Below are 17,868 nucleotides of genomic sequence, written 5' to 3'. Positions count from 1 at the left end.
GGTCTTTCTGTATCTTTCACTACCAAAGTTAAAGGCTTAATATATATATATATATATCCTCTTAATCTTTATGTAGAACCGCACAGAGCCTCAGATCATGCACAGTGCATCCTGTGGCTCCTCATGCAGGACTATAATTAAATAAAATAAAATAAAATAAAATAGGTTAATTTAACACAATTGAATTGAATTAAAGATTGTGGGTATTTCTGTTTTTCTGTGTCTTTCACAACCAAATTTAAATGCTTTAAAAAATATATCCACTTAACCTTTATTTAGAACCACACGGCCTCAGACCATGCACAGTGTTGCCTGTCGCTCCTCACGCAGGACTATAATATAATAAAATATAAATAAAATAAAATAGGTTAATTAAATTCTATTAAATTAAACATTTGGGGTATTTCTGCTTTTTCTGTATCTTTCACTACCAAATTGAAATGCTTAAAAAAAAAATATATATATATATATATATATCTCCTCTTAAGCTTTATGTTGAACCACACAGCCTCAAGTCATGCACAGTGCATCCTGTCGTTCCTCATGCAGGACTGAAGCGCCCTTGGTTTTCACTGCAGCAGTAGTGCCGCCACCTAGTCGTCAATTTGGTTCAGGACATGAGCTCTGGTAAACCTGAACGGTAATTAAGTAAAATTTAGAAGATAAAGTAAGGTGAAATTAAATTAAATTAAATTAAATTAAATTAATTTCCAGACATAAAAAGCACTGAAAGCTATACACTGATAACGATTACCTTTCAGACATATCTTTTTTTTTTTTACTGTTACCATTTAAGTGCGGCTGCTCTAGAAACGCCGCTTCACATTCCTGACGTAATTTTGTAGCAAACGCATTTGAATTACAGGACAGGGCCTGGCCGCCACCACGGGCCCCAGCTCATCCTCTGCATGGGTCACATGGCGATCTGAGGAGGACTTCTAACCTCATTGTGATTCAATTTTTATGAGAAAACTCCACTCACTAAGAGTCCGTCAAACTAAATCCCCACCCCGAGTGGGGATCCAGCCATGACTCACTGAGGAGGGCCACGAATAGCAGAATACTTTGGCCCCCATTCGTTAATTATCGACACCTCCGAGGAGCGGATTAAGATCCGAATTGTCCTGAATGGATCTTCAAGTGGTTGTGTGAGGGCTTCTAATCTCCACTATCTCAGAACTAACTCAGCTGTGATGGAATAAAAAAAAAAAAGACAAGATTTACTACTTCTCTAACTTTTTTATTTCTTTGAAGTCGTTTTTTTTTACCCCCCCCCCGCATTTTTAAATCACCTTCAATGCGATTTGACTCTTCTTCTTCTTCTTCTTCTTCTTGTTTTTGTTTTCTTTTGTTTTGTCCCCCCCCCACAAGCAAACCCCTCAGAGACCCCACAGCCACCGACGACGAAAAGAAAGAACCACCACACGGGGCTTCACTGACACGACGGGAGCGGGGGGGGCGAGGGGGCCCGGGGCGCGGGGGGCGAGGGGGTCCGGGGAGCGGGGGGCGAGGGGGCCCGGGGCGCGGGGGGCGAGGGGGTCCGGGGCCCGCCTCCCGGCACCGCGCGTCTACACTGTTATTCATGTACATACACCACGCGTTTCAAAAGAGACAGAAAGAAAAGCAAAAAGCCTCCAGAGCAAAAAGGAGTGAGTGTGCGTGCGTGCGTGGTACACCGCTCAGATGCCAACAGCGACAGCTGGTTCACACTAGTTAGTCACGGCTGCTGCGGTGCGTGCGTGTGTGTGTGTGTGCGTGTGCGTGTGTGTGCGTGCGCGTGTGCGTGCGTGTGTCTAATTGCACGCGAAACGAGGACGACGCGGAGCCGGGACGTTGCGTTCGGCTCCGACGGATCACCCCCGGGCGCCGAGCAGCTCGTCGATCCCACGAAACGAACAACGTTGACACGGAAATGACGCCATCCTGTGCGTGCGCGTGCGTGCTTCCCCCCAGGCGCCGTGCGTGAGGGAGTGTTCCTCGATGGCAACCGACAACCGTTGCCACGACCGAGGAAAGAGAAACAAGACTCCGGGGTGAGCGGGAGGCCCCGTCGCCATGGTTACGGAGAGAAACAACGCACAACGCGGGCGGAGCGCGGGGGGGGGGGTGCATACCGACGAGGGGTTGGGAGGGAGGAGTGACGTGGGAAATGAAGTACGCGTGCTTTTTGTTTGTTTGTTTTGTTGTTTGTTTGTTTGTTTGTTTGTTGTTGTTGTTGTTGTCGGGAGCGCTCCGCTCTGCCCTCGTTCTTCACCCTTGAAGCCTCAGCACCTCCCGCTCCCTCCGTCCGAGGCACGCAAACATGGCAGCAAATTACAAATTATTATTATTATTTTTTATATTTAATAATTTTTTTGTGGGGGGGGGGCTCATCTGCCAGCTTCTCTTTGCACACGGGGATTGATAGTGTTATCTAATCTAATCTAATCTCATCTCATCTGAGCTGCCGGTCCAAAAACAGCAACAACAACAACAACGACGACGACAACAACAACCTTCGGGGGGGAAAATCACATAAAAGCCACAGAAGCAGTGAAGCCAGCAACTTAAGTCGGACTTACAGTAAAGCTCAATTTTTTTGACAGAAAAAGAACTTAAATCGGACTTGAAGGTCATATTTGTACAGAAAATGAACTTAAATCGGACTTGAAGGTCATATTTGTACAGAAAATGAGCTTAAGTCGGACTTGAAGGTCATATTTGTACAGAAAATGAACTTAAATCGGACTTGAAGGTCATATTTGTACAGAAAATGAGCTTAAATCGGACTTGAAGGTCATATTTTGACAGAAAAAGACCTTAAGTCGGACTTGAAGGTCATATTTTGACAGAAAAAGACCTTAAGTTGGACTTGAAGGTCATATTTGTACAGAAAATGAGCTTAAGTCGGACTTGAAGGTCATATTTGTACAGAAAATGAACTGGAGTCAGACTATTTGGACAGAAAATGACAGGGCAGTGACAGGGGCGGTGAAGTCAGACTTAAAGGTAATAATGTCGACCGCAAGCCGGGCCCGACCTCCGCGGGCCAACGCTACCACGTTGATTTTTCCACTCCAGATGTCTCGTCAGAGGGCTCCTTAAATAGATAAATGCCGTTATATAGTACGGCAACACCGACGGACGTCGCCATCTATAGATAGTACCGGGGGGGGGGGCAAAACGAGAGTGTGTGTGTGTGTGGGAAAGCTGGGATGCAAAACACCAGCATGGAGCTACGTTTGTGTGAGGTGTGTGTTCGTACGTGTGCGTTCTTGTGTGTGTGTGTGCACTGTACACCATGTTGGGTCATGGTTAACATTGATGGGTGGCCAAGACCTGGGTTGACATGAGAGCAATGGAAGGAAAACAGGAGGATGACTGCTGGGGCTTAATGGAAACCAGACGGTGTGTGTGTGTGTGTGTCGGTGTGTGTGTGTGTGTGTGTCGGTGTGTGGGTGCGTGCATGTGTGTGTGGCCGCTCGGCTGCGTCTCGGACCGTGCGCGACAACCCCCGCCGCATGCATGCGTGTGCGTGCGCGCGCGCGTGCGTGCGCCCGCCGCGTCCCATAAATCGCCCGCGCGCCCACGGCCGCTCCGCACACCGCTGACATACATTAGCTCACGTCTACTCTCAAGCGTTAGAAATCAAAACCCCGTGGGCAGCGCTCGGCCCCCGGCGGGCGCCTGGTTACGGCGTGGCACGAAGAAAGCAGGTTAACAACAAGTTACAACGTCCAAGGCTTTACACGGCTTTACACGCCGCCGGCGGGCGACTCGCCGCTGTCCGCTTGCGACGCCGTCGGCGACGCGAGGAAACGCGCGGCGTGAAAGCGGGCCTTCAAGCGGGCCTTCAAGCGGGCCTTCAAGCGCTTCAACATTTTTTCGAGACGTTGCAGCATCTTTAGCCCCGACGCGTCGCGCGCGTCGGGCACAAAAAAAAAAATCTGGCACCTTAGAATCGGTTTTTCTTACTCCTGGCTATCTTACATCCTCTTTTTTTTTTTGTTTGTTTTTTTTTTAGTTTTTTTTCCTTTTTCTTACCTCGTACGTAAAGAATAACAAAAGCAAACAAAAAAAAAAAAAAAAAAAGAAACAATTCGAAAAAATATCCCCAAAAAAAAAAAGAAAATTAGAATCGGAATCCAAAACTATCAGTACATCTTCTGTGGGTTCGTTCAGGCACATAAAGTCGTCGAACGGAGAGACGGGTGGAGGGGGTATAAAAGAGGTGTGAGAAGACATCCGCTACGCCTACGTGAATCGGAATGCACTGGTCGGTGACGGGCGGGGTTGTAGGACGTAAAAAAAACAACAAATAAAAAAAAAAAAACGAGAAAAAAAAAACTACAACAACGACGAAAAAAACAAGATGGCCGACGGTTTAAAGGTACGGACGTCGGCGCGGGCGGAGGCTCGGCGCGGGCGGAGGCTCGATGCGGGTGTGGCGCCGTCCCGAGTAGGGGCGAAGGAGCTGAGGCGCCGACGCGTCTCCCTCCCACTCCTCCCCGACAAATCGTTTCCTCTTTTGGTCTCATTCTCCTCCACCCTAACCCCCGCCCTAGAGGAGGCGGATCCCGCGACTCAATTGGATTCTCATTAAAAAAATGTCTAAGTGCGACCCGTCTCGCCTGTGTCTTTTTGTTTATTATTTTGTTCGTTTTTTTTCTTCCTTTTTAACGCCACCTTATCCCCCCCCCCAATTCTCCACCCGCCGCCACGCCCTTTCCTCGAGCAAATTCCCGACGCACCCGTTGTGGCGCGGTGTGGATGCGGGCGGAGGAACACCGAGTAACAGGTCCCTTTCGGAAAAGTCGACGCCGACGCATTCAAGTCGGGACTGTTTGACCGCCCCGCTGTCGTGTAATGCATATTTGTGGTTGTTAAAAAAAACAACAACAACAACGACAACACAAATACAAACAAATCAAACAGAGAACGCTGCTCGACAATGCTACCGCGCCCCAAAAAAACGAGAGGAGTCGCTGAAAACCAGAGCGGATTCCCTGCGTGTTGAAACCGATGCCATTTCACTTTTTTAATATTAATATCTACTCCGTCTAATTTCGATCTTACTCGACCCCTCTACATATCAAAACAAAAAACAAAAAAAGCCCCGCCCAAAAACACCAAAAAAAAAAACCACACACATGGCAGGTAGAAAGTACAGTATAAAACACTAAATAATACAGTCAAAGTGCTCAAATAAGGAGTGTTGCTGTTTTTTTGTTTGTTTTGTTTTCATTTCTATTTTTTTTCCTTTCCTCGAGGCGTCTCCTCTGGCGCGGGGCGCTGTTTGGGGGGGGGGGGGGTGGTGGGGGTAAGACGGAGGGAGTAGCGAGGTGGAGGAGGAGGAGGAGGACGACGAGGCGGAGGGGGGAGGAGTGGAGGGAGAGGGGCCCTGGGTGGGGCCGTCGGTTTCCTCGGGGCCCCCTGGGGTCCCCGGCGGAGCTGGCCCTCCTCGCCGCGGGCGGAGGCTCTAACCCAGGTTGGTGATGTTGGCCCGGCCACCAGGGGGCGCCACGATGCGCTGGGTGTTCCGGCGAGGAATGTTGTCGTCCACCTGAGCGCCTGGGAGTCGAAGAGGAATTTTAGGATATTTTGGGCCATTTCCTATAAGAATCCTATAGGATTTTCAATAGGATTTCCTATATGATCCTATAATATTCCTATATAGGAGTTTTATGATATTTTGAGCCATTTCCTATAAGAACCCTCTAAGATTTTCAATAGGATTTCCTATAATAGTCCTGTAGAATTTCTATTATATTTTGGGATACTTCCTATAGGAATCCTATAGGATTTTATATAGGATTTCTTATATGATCCTATAATATTCCTGTAAAACCTCTATGATATTCTGGGACACTTCCTGTAGGATTTTCAACAGGACTTCTTCTATGATCCCATAATATTCCTATAGGATTTACAAGATATTTTGAGACATTTTCCATAGGAATGCTATAGGGGTTTCAATAGGATTTCCTATAATATTCCTATAAATTTCTATGATATTTTATTTATTATTTATATTTATTATTATTTGTTTATATAATTTGTATGATCCTTGAATATTCCTTTAGGATTTGTAAGATATTTTGGGCGGTTTCTATAGTAATCCTATAGGATTTAAAATATAATTTCCTGTATAATGCTATAATATTCCTATAGGTTTTCCAGGATATTTTGGGATAATTCCCACAGGAATCCCACAGGGGTTTCAATAGGATTTCCTATAATATTCCTGCAGGATTTCTATATTTTGGGCCTTTTTCTGTCGGAATCATTTTCAATAGGATTTTTTTAATATAGTTTTCCTATCATGAATTTCCCGATGGAGGGAGTGAATAATGTGTTATCTTACAGGAGCCTATAGGAACTGTGCGGTTTTTAACGTTTAACAAACAGAAGATGTACCGGAGAGGCTGAAGCCAGACTGGTGCAGGTTGCGGACGGGCTGGCCGGGGGCGGGCTGCTTGGCGGGGGAGGTCTTGGCGGAGGAGGCGGGGGTCATGGCCTTGGGGGTGAGCGACACCTCGCAGACCGGCCCGTCATAGAGTCCCCTGGGGACCCCTCGCAGCTCCGCCAGCTGCAAAACCAAAAACACAGAAGGGATGTTCACGGCGCTGCCTGATCGATAAAAAATAACATGTGCGCTGGGTCTGCTCATTCACACTGTCTGTATTATCATGAACTGTCCTGTTTTTATTGTCTTTCACCTGACTGCACAACAAATTTCCGAACAAGGACAATAAAGATTCATTCATTGATTGATTTAACGACTAATGGACTGATTGAATATGCAATGCAAAAAAAGAAGAAAGAAAAATATGAAATAGCACAATGAAGAAGTCGTATCTGCCAATTAGGTGAGAGAATTTTACTTAATGAGAAGCAGAATATTGTTGTTATCGTTTTTCTGAAAATACACGCAGTTCATATTAGTAAATGCGTGAACATGTCCCGAAGTCTGTGTCGAGAGTATAAAAGCGATCGAGTCGAGGTCGAGTTACCAAAACAATTGCGTGTTTTTCCCTTTTATTGATTTCTTATTTATTGCTTTTTTTCTTTATATATTTCTTTATAATATTATCATAAAGAAATATATAAAGAAAACAAAAAATATATAGGTAAATAAATATACAATGTAAAATAATTAAATGTATATAATAGTATTTATATATATATGAGTATTTATGCATTATATATACAAATTAGGCTATATATCCTTATTAATTACCTAAAATATATTTTATTATAACATATATATATTTATAAATATGTATAAATATATATTATAAATATAAAATATAAATGTATTTTTACACACTATTTCAGGACAGTCAATTAAAAAATATATAGATAATAAATCTATTAAAATCTATATATATTTCGCACGCACGCACAGACACACACACACACAAGTTAATAAATAAATAAATAAATAAACAAATAAATAAATATATGACGTAAAAGGCCAACAGATCGATCAACATGTGGTTGTTGTGTACCCTGCTGCGGGCCTTTATCCTCTTGTAGACGTGGTCGGAGAAGGGCTTGCGGGCCACGTAGCGGCCGCAGCCCTCCGTGGTGTGCAGCGTGCCCTCCTCCAGGACGATCTTGCCCTGGCTGATCACCACCAGGGGGCCGCCGCGCAGCTCCACGCCCTCCAGGATGTTGTACTCCACGCTCTGGGGGGGGAATGTCAGACGACCGTTACAATACATACAAGTCTGTCTGTCTACCTAAATGTCTATCTATTAATCTGCCTGCCTATCTACCTGTCTCTCTATTTATCTGTCTGTCTATAAGTCTATCCATATATCTTTGGACCCTATTTCAAATCATAATCATTCTATGTGCAACCTACTTAAAACGACATTTGTTTCATTCAAACGCAATTTATTAAATATATTTACTCTATTTAAACCATATTTAAAAATCCTTTTCCAAAAGTTGGATTTGGGAGCCGTGAGGTGCGGTGGCCTCTGGTGGAACCATGTGACTCTGCTGATGTAAGCTGCTCTCATTAAAGGACGGTAATGTATTCCCAATGACCACCGCACCGTCTCTTTGGATAAAAGTCACTGACGTGGTGTTATGTAATGTAATGTCCTTTTCTGAAAGCAGGAAAATCACTGTAGAACAGGTTTGGAGCTATCAGGCTTTTTTTTTTTTTTTTTTTTTTTTTGGTGGTACCATCTCATAATGACTTCATCCCCTGAGGTCAAGCTCCGGTTCTCCCTGTAAATTCAGATTAAAACCCAAACACCGCTGCAGACTGGCTGGAGGCAGGAGACATCCCTTCCTGACTGAAAAAAACGGAGGTTTCCGTTTCTCTGGCCGCAGGTCACAGCGCAAGTTGTAAATAGAGAGCCTGTGTGTGTGTGTGTGTGTGTGTGTGTGCCTGTGTGTGTGTGCGTGTGTGTGTGTGCGTGTGTGTGCGTGTGCGTGTGCGTGTGTGTGTGTGTGTGTGTGTGTGCGTGTGCGTGTGCGTGTGTGTGTGTGTGTGTGTGACTACGACAAAGCAGCTGCTTGAGCTAAAATTGAGGTCATAGCAAGTGGTGGGCCATTGCAGGACTTCAATGACTGCAGACACACACACACACACACACACACACACACACACACACACACACACACACACACACACACACACACACACACACACACACACACACACACACTTTGAATGAGCAATGTTTCCCATGAACATGAGTTCATCTTTTCCTGACCGAGCTGAATGAATAGAACACGAATAGGGTGAGTTTGAGCAACTAAATATATATATATATATATATATATATATATATATATTTAGTTGCTATATATATATATACCTACCCCTAACCCCACTAACCCTAACCAGTAAGCCTATCCCTAATAATCTTAACCCTTTACCAGTAACCCAATCCCTACTAACCCTAACCATTAACCCAATCCCTACTAACCCTAACCTGAACCAGTAACCCAATGCCTACTAACCCTAACCAGTAACCCTATTCCTACTAACCCTAACCTTAACCAGTAACCCTATCCCTACTAACCCTAACCTGAACCAGTAACCCAATCCCTTCTAACCCTAACCTAAACCAGTAACCCTATCCCTACTAACCCTAACCTGAACCAGTAACCCAATCCCTACTAACCCTAACCATAACCAGTAACCCCATCCCTACTAACCATTACCTGAACCAGTAACCCAATCCCTACTAACCCTAATCAGTAACCCTATCCCTACTAACCCTAACCTGAACCAGTAACCCAATCCCTACTAACCCTAACCAGTAACCCTATCCCTACTAACCGTTAATCAGTAACCCCATCCCTAATAACCCTTACCTGAACCAGTAACCCTATCCCTACGAACCCTAATCAGTAACCCTATCCCTACTAACCCTTAACCAGTAACCCTATCCCTACTAATCCTAACCTTAACCAGTAACCCCAACCCTTCAAACCCTAACCACTAACCCTACTAACCCTAACCTTAACCAGCAATCCTATTCCAATTAACCTGAACCTTAACCAGTAACCCTAACCCTACTGTAACCCTAACCACTAACCCTACTAACCCCAACCTTAACCGGTTACATTAACCCTACTGACCCTAACCACTAACCCTACTAACCCTAACCTTAAGGAGTAGCCCTACTGTGACCTTAACCACCTGTACCCTAACCCTAGTTAGGGCTCGGCTACACGGGGCCTGACCAGACCGCTGTGCTTTGCATGTAATCCCAGGCCTCACAGTTGAATGTGAGTATAAAGCGTCTGATGGAGCAGACGATGCACGAAGCCTCATCCCTCGGTGTCACCCACTGAGCAGCAGCCTGTTCACTGTGTGGCACCGTGCACCTCCTCTGCTATGAGCCCCAGGACGAGTCGTCAATGCATGAAGAAAAATGTTTCATATATATTTGTATCCATGAGCGGGTCAGATTCTTCGGACCAGAGTCAACCGCATCCGACTGGAAATGAAGGAACGATAACCCTGTCATACACAAATCTGCAGTAAATAAGATGTTTCTTGACTTCCCAACATGAAGTTCACAAACATCGGAGGAAACCTTTACTCCGCCGATCAAATCCGCCGCCGCACCTGAGCTGGATTCCTCAACGCGGCGTTTTGAACACGCGCCGTCAACATTCCGCGGCGTCCTCTTCCATGAGGGTGATCACGAGCGTCAGTCGCGCGCAAAAAAAAAAATAGAAACCGGCCTCAAGACAGTCCCTCCCCGGGAGCCGGTGCGGCCATCTTCCTCTCCCCTCGTGGGCGAAGGAGCGGAGGTTTTGGGCCCGCCGCCAGCCAGCCGCTTTCCCTTCGCCCTAAAAGCATCCACCACAAATATTGAGACGGGTGATCCTACCGAGTTGTGGGTCTTGGCGGAGACGATCCTGGCCACGTCGGGGTCCCACAGCACCAGGTCGGCGTCGGAGCCCACGGCGATGCGGCCCTTGCGGGGGTAGAGGTTGAAGATCTTGGCGGCGTTGGTGCTCGTCACCGACACAAACTGGTTCTCGTCCATTTTCCCCGACACCTGCCGAGGGGCCGGAGACGGAGGTCGTGGCGTCGACAAACGCGTGGATTTCACACTCGGTCGAAAAGCAAAGCGGAGGTTTCCCCCCCAAGAGCGCGATATCCGCAATGCCCCACAGTGCAATTTACTGCCACATGGCGCCTTCTGGGCTGGAAATAGCCATATTTTGGGGTACAATACTACAACACATAAAGATATATATATATTTTACAATCCTACATTATTATTTGGCAAAAGCGGTGGAATAATGAAAAATAAAGGTGTTTTTGTATCATTTCAATAAACGAATCTCAAGTTATCTCTGTGCCAGGTCCAAACCAAAATAACGTTTTGTTTTTTTTCTTTTTTAATTTTCAATTTCAAATAAAAAAAAAACCCATATATATATACAGATATATATATATAACATATATATATTTTTATTTACGTTAAAATTCAAAAACAAAATGCTTGAGAGGTTATTGACACGGAGCAAATGTGCACTTTATACTGTATGTCTTTTATTTACATATTTAGGGCCTTTTAGTTGAGGCTCTCACTTGGTCTAGAATTGACACAACAACTACTGAGTTATATATATATATATATGCATACATATATATACACACGTATATATATATATATATATATATTTTTTTTTTTTTCTAAGATTTAATAACATAACATGAGTAATGAGTTCAGGGGAGGTGTATGGACCTACCACACATTTGTCCCAGATGAGCGCCATCCTCTCCTCGGCGCCGTTGACCCCCTCTGGGATCAGGGTGAAGTCGTCCTTGCCCACGGCGCGCTGGGCGGTGCTGAAGGTGCAGTGGGCGCTGCCCGTCACCTGCAGGTCGCCGCTGCAACGCATGGCGCAGAGGAGGGTGGAGGTCAGTGCACGTGATGCGTCAAAGGCCTTGTCAAAGGCCTTGACGGGAGCTCATATTTTACTTTGGTACTTTTTCCAATCTTGGCGCAGGCGCTTTCCCAAGCCTGGCAACGTGGTTGCAATGAGAGGACTCATGTAGGAAGAGAAATGAATCCATTTTACCTTCTCATGCGTTCAGTTCATACCCCGGTTGATGCTTGTTCCATAAAATACAATTTCAATATAATTATTAAAAAAATAGTTAATTTGAGATTATTTTGTAAATTAAATCCCATACTTTTTTTGCTTTATTTCGCCGACACAATGAATTGTTTTGTTTAAAGTCATTGTCCGTTTTTTTTTAAACTTATTTTTAGCTACTGTGTCCACTATAATAAGAAAAAATAATAATTTAAGTGTTTATAGTAAGACCACTTTGGTAAACAAATGATGCTTTATTTCACTGGCGTCCATCAATTATACATTTATTTATTTATTTATCTATCCATTTATATATTTATTAAAAAAAAAAATCTTTCGTTTTTTTTTATAAAAAGTACTTTGTACTAAAAACTCTTCTTTTACAACAATGTAGGCCTCAATTTATTTGTATATACAAGATATACAAATAAATAATACGATTTAAGAATTATATAAAGAATTATATTACATTACATCGATTTACAAAAAAATAGTTTAATTAGCTAGTTAATGAAAAAAAAACAACAACAATATATGAATATCCTGTTTAGTGGAGCCTGGGTGTCAGCCCCCTCACCAGGACAGCAGGGAGTTGAGGTAGTCGGGCGTGGTGGGGTCGGGGCTCAGGGGCGGGGAGGTGACGTAGGCCGCCGCCTTGGCCCAGTTCTTGCTCCAGTAGTGGGAGCCGTCGGTGCCCAGGCTGGCAGTGATGGGCTCCCCGTACACCACAGTACCTGGAAGAAAATGAAACATAACATCGATTTATTATTAGGACTAGAGGATATTTTGCGGGTAAGAGTAGAGGGAATACATAAATATATATATATATATGTTTTTTTTTAATCTTCTCTCCACCACCAAAAAAAAAAAAAAAAAAAAAAAGTATTTGTAGACTTATTTAGACCATCTGAGGTTATTTTATGAGCTATGAAAGGATGTTTTTGTTTCAAAAACCAGAAAGAGGATTACACCAACTCAGCAAATGTCATTTTATTCAAATGTATTTTAGTCCCATTCAGGCTTTTAAAGATGAAAATCACATCCTTAATCCTAGAATGCATGTTAAGAGGGGTCTAAACTGACTCAGGTGGTTATTGTGATATTTTTCTTGCTTTATGTTTCAAAATAAAATGTTTTAAAAATATATACTAAATACTAAAATAACATATATAATAAATATAATATCATATAATATTCTCATATAATTATGTAACATACCTTACGTAACATAACATATTAATTAGTTTATTGAAAATTCAAGGAATTCCTCGACTAAAAAGTATTTTTTATGACGTGAAATCATTGTTTCTAAATTAGTTTAGATATGAATTAATTCAATAATATGCACAAATATACATAATAATATAATAAATATTAAATTTTTATATATATATTTTTTTTTATTATCAAAGCCTCCTCTCACCCTTCTTGCGGGCCTGAGCGATCACGTCGGCGGCGCTCTTGCTCATCACCTTGGTGATGTACAGAGGACAGTTGGTCTGATTGGCCACCGTCACGCAGCGGTTCACCGCCTCCGCCTCCACCTGCGGAAGGACAGCGTCTTAATTATTAATCTTAAATCTTCTGAATCTTTTAAGGCTGACTTTAGAAAGCAAGGCCTATAGGCGCTAGTTTTGGGGAACTTTGGATGATTCCAAAGTGACAGAAAGAAGCAAAGAAAACGATCCGATTGACAACGTCCTGTCCCCCTGGTGCTCCAACTCATCAAGGGAAACCAGTCACGGGGTTTAAGAAAGCATCATTTCCCCTTCTCGTATATTTTCGCCAGAAGCAAAATATTACATTTGAAATTATCTCATGAAAAAAAGCTTATACGTCATTAAACTGTCACATGAATTCCCTTCAATGTTGGCCATTGTATTTAAGTCAGCTGACAATCATGCCTGAAGGATTTTAATATGTGCATTGCCCACACATTACTGCTCCTCTTCAGTGGCATGCACGGAAGGAGGGCGGGGGGGCTACTACGATAAAAACAATAAAGTGCCCTCTAGAGTGCCCCTACGTAGGGGAAAATGGTATAAAGTGCTCTTTAGAATACCCCTACGATAGAGACAACATTAGAAAGTAACGTCTAGAGTGCTCCTACAATACGGAAAACATTATGAAGTGCCCTCTAGAGTTCCCCTACAATACGGAAAACATTATGAAGTGCCCTCTAGAGTTCCCCTACGACAGCGAAAACATAAAGTGTCCTCTAGAGTGCCTCTAGGATAGAGAAAACATTATAAAGTGCCCTCTAGAGTTCCCCTACGACAGCGAAAACATAAAGTGTCCTCTAGAGTGCCTCTAGGATAGAGAAAACATTATAAAGTGCCCTCTTGCATTACATTTCACTGCATATATGTATGGAAGTATGTATATGTATGTGACAAATAAAAATCTTGAATCTTGAATCTTGAATCTTGAATCTAGAGTTCCCCTACGACAGCCAAAACATAAAGTGCCCTCTAGAGTGCCCCTAGGATAGAGAAAATGTTATAAAGTGCCCTCTTGGGTGCCCATGTGATAGAGAAAACAAAGTGCCTTCGAGAGTCCTCTACGATAAAGACAACATTATAAAGTGCCCTCTATAGTGCCCCTGTGGCAGAGAAAACGTTATAAATTGCCCTCTAGAGTGTCACTATGATAGCTAAAATGATGTAAAGGGCCCTCTAGAGTGTCCCTACCATAGAGAAAACATTGTGTAGTGCACTCTAAGGTGGCCTTACGATAGAGCACTCTCAGTTCTTATGCTGCTGTCAAGGTCATTGTAACAAGGTCATTGTTACGGTCAAGGTCATTTTCTCCCCTCTGGAAGATCTAGATTGCAGGAAATGGTGTTTCAGGTGCTCAAAAGAATCAAACGTTTCTTAAGCTCCTTTTCCCTCCCTTCTACCGGTGAAAAGTGGCCTGATTTTGGAGCTGATAGACAGGACCATCCTACCTCCTCAGGATGGCTCAGGACGTGTCCCTCGGGTCCAGTGATGCCCTGATCCAAGATCCTACGCTGCTCCTACACACACACACACACACACACACACACACACACACACACACACACACACACACACACACACACACACACACACACACACACACACACACACACACACACACACACACACACACACAGACACACATTATTCAGTATGCAAATTGCTGAGACATGTTCGGACAGGAATCTCTGTCTCTATGTCCTTTATTATCTTGACAAGCATTCATATCATCTACTTAAGACTTGGTAGGTGTATTGCTGGGGACCCAAGGACGTGCAGTGTCTAATTTGGCACAATGTGGATACGCGACACATGTAATATTAATAAACTTTGAATAAACAGCGAACAGTCACTTATATTACATATATATAGTCACTCATCACTTATATTACAATATGTTTTTTTTACCACACTTAATCTTACCATAATGGTAATTTAATTAAAATTACAATTATAACAGCTATTACATTGAGTTCAAACAGTTCGTACCTCAGCCACGATGTCTCCATTTTCGGCGTGGACCTGAGCGATGGCTCCCAGGTCACGGGCGACGCTGAACACCTCGTACAGCTGACGGAGAGGAGGAAAAACAGGTTCAGTGGGAAGTTGGGAGTAAATAAATAAGAGTTAATTTTCCTCTATGCACCTTATCCAAAAAGATGAATTAAAACACTCCACAGTCACCAATTGCAATGGTCTCAGGAAACCCCGCAATTATATATGGACACTACACTGTTATCTTACTATGCCATAAATATACTGTTATTTCCTCAAATATAAAGCAGTAGTCAGCTCCGTTTCCTACTGCTGCTCAGCAGATTGCAGAGAGCTTCTTAGGGCAAATGCTCCATTCTGGCTCTCCAAAGCAGGAAGTGCTGCATTCAAGGGAAACTCGGAAAACTGTAATTCCCCCATCAGCTACCACCACAGGTGCTACTTTTAGGGTAGCTACGAGCTCTCTCTTTTTTCACCCTACATGTGTTTGCATGGCATGGCACCCAGACGGATGTTTGATTTAAAATTCAGACAAAAAAAATTTTTAAATATACTTATTAAACAGAGGGAATTACATATAAAAGCCTGCCTCTAATATGAGCCTGCTTCCAATAAAGGCCTGGTACCCACTGCAGTTGAGGTAAATACTAGACACTATAGGAAATACGGTATGTATTTCTACCATAAGGCTATACATATATGATATTATAGCAGCATATTTAATCATATTTTAGCATATTTCAACATAAAACTTGCTATTACTATATACATTACACAAATATACATTGCATTACATATATTATTACTATGTTCTATTACAATATAATATTTGTACTTTTAATTTTGTGCTTCCTGTCAGCTGTACAAGTGCCACTCCCCGTTAACTTCTGTTTGTATGTGCACTTACTGTATATGTTATTTCATTTCATTTTCATGTTTTTGTCTTTTTTGACCAGTAAATGTATATGTATATATACATATATACATGTTTATATGCACACACACACACACATATATACATATATATAGATATATATTGGGTGGATCTCCCAAAACAGTATCATTATACTGGGTCTATACTAAAATGGATCTACTGCTTTAGTTTACATACCAAGAAGACTTTGAACAATATATAGGCACTCGTACAAGTTCCAAACAAGAGGAGATCATATGAAATAAACGGAGACGTTCATCATGACTTGTCATCACTTAATACACTCATATTTGTTATGGCTGCTCTGGCCAGACTCAAACAAAACAGGCCCTCGATTTTGTTTCCGCACGGAATCTAAATCTCCCAAAATGTCCTGGAGTCGGAGAAAGCGACATATTGAGAAAGCATCTCCCCCTCCCGCCAACCGTGCACCAATAGAAAAGCATCAAAGTCGTGACGGGAGGAACGTGAACTCTGTCTGCTCCGCTGCATTCCTGACCCGTGTGCGGAGCCACGGAGCTCAGGGTGAGATTAAAGTCGCTTCACACCGAATCCGAAAACGCACACCACGGTGGGACTCTCCCCCCAGTGGCCATCAGGTGAACTGTGTCTGGGTTTCGCATTCCAATGATCAGGGGGAAATGGAAGTGGAAATATTTTTCTCCAGATCAATGGAGTAGTTTGATCCGCTGGACATTAACAATGCTCCATGATTGAGAGTTTAAAACCCCCTTTATATAGTTTCCATGAAAAAAAGCACAAACTTATACGTTTAATTACAGATATAAGTTTATTTACTTATTCAAATTATAAGTTAATTCACTTTTTTATAGAAAGTTATAAAAAACTTAGATAAAAATATTTTTATTGACAATAGTTATAATAGTTTCACAGTAAATCTGGTGACATCCAACGTTGATAACGTCATTGTTTTATATACGTGACTTATTTACTTCCTTTTATGCCCAGTTCCGATAAAAAAACCCCCAGAGCGAAACACGGAAATTCTGAGCTCATCCCTGACTCTCCCATAGGAATGAATGGACTCCCGTTTTCGCCGTCGCTGTTTGCTGGATTCGGTGTGAAGCCGACTTTAGCGTGAGGGGTGAGAGAGAGCTGGACATGAAAGACGTGCGGCTGTCATCACCCTGCGCTGCTCCAACAGAAACACTGAGCGGTTCAACCAGCCCCACTTCAGCTCCGGAGCCCCGAGCCAAAAACAACACTCTAATGGGGATGCGTGCTATCGTGTTATGACTAGGGTGACATATTATGGATATGCACTTCTCTGGTTACTGACGTTCGTTCAGAGGGCATTTGGGAATTGAAACGATGATGAATGTGATAAATACGTTGTGATACTGGTATCAAATCCATATGATGCCACCTGCCATTCCTTATTTCTGACCTATTGGATGATGCCTGTGACTAATCCCCACGCTGTGTCTGTGTACTGTGTGTTCACCGTGAACTGGATCATGTTTGTCCTCGTTTCTCCATACGTGCTCTTTTGTTCATGTTTTGTTCCTCGGGTCTTTCTTGTAATCAACCAACCAACCAATCAGTCAATCAAGTCAAACAGTCGGCAGGGGACCATCGACGGGTCGGCGGATCGAGCGGACTCGGTACCTGGGAGTCCGTGAGCTGGTAATAGTCCTTGTAAGCCAGGTAGACGAGGAATGAGTTGACGCCTGATGGACAAACGATGGGGGAAGAAAATATCGTTAAAAAAATAAAAATAAAATAACCTCAGTATATTAAAAAAAAAAAAAAAAAGCGTCCGAATTGGAAAGTTGTCAGACAGCTCCAAACATACACACGAAGAGGCCAAAATACAAAAAACTGCCTGATGGGATAACAGTAAATACT

General features: G+C 43.1%; 1 protein-coding gene across 1 annotated transcript in view; it reads right to left on the bottom strand.

Moving 5' to 3' along the window:
* Positions 1-1,320: 1,320 nt before the first annotated feature.
* Positions 1,321-17,868, bottom strand: part of LOC307242927 (dihydropyrimidinase-related protein 2) — a 33,597-nt gene continuing 17,049 nt past the window's right edge. The window contains exons 5-14 of the mRNA XM_080017560.1: positions 17,629-17,690; positions 15,060-15,140; positions 14,519-14,587; positions 12,995-13,115; positions 12,149-12,305; positions 11,221-11,362; positions 10,350-10,520; positions 7,491-7,670; positions 6,397-6,568; positions 1,321-5,550 (exon numbers count right to left, since the gene is read on the bottom strand). Coding sequence (XP_079873686.1) covers positions 5,459-5,550; positions 6,397-6,568; positions 7,491-7,670; positions 10,350-10,520; positions 11,221-11,362; positions 12,149-12,305; positions 12,995-13,115; positions 14,519-14,587; positions 15,060-15,140; positions 17,629-17,690 — 1,247 coding nt within the window. The 3' untranslated portion in view covers positions 1,321-5,458. The remainder of the gene's footprint in view (positions 5,551-6,396; positions 6,569-7,490; positions 7,671-10,349; positions 10,521-11,220; positions 11,363-12,148; positions 12,306-12,994; positions 13,116-14,518; positions 14,588-15,059; positions 15,141-17,628; positions 17,691-17,868) is intronic.

The sequence above is a fragment of the Zeus faber genome, assembly GCF_960531495.2.
Source record: "Zeus faber genome assembly, chromosome: 17".
In the NCBI taxonomy this organism is placed as follows: domain Eukaryota; kingdom Metazoa; phylum Chordata; class Actinopteri; order Zeiformes; family Zeidae; genus Zeus; species Zeus faber.
Note: the sequence above shows the minus strand (reverse complement) of the source record. Positions and strands in the feature narration are given on the sequence as shown.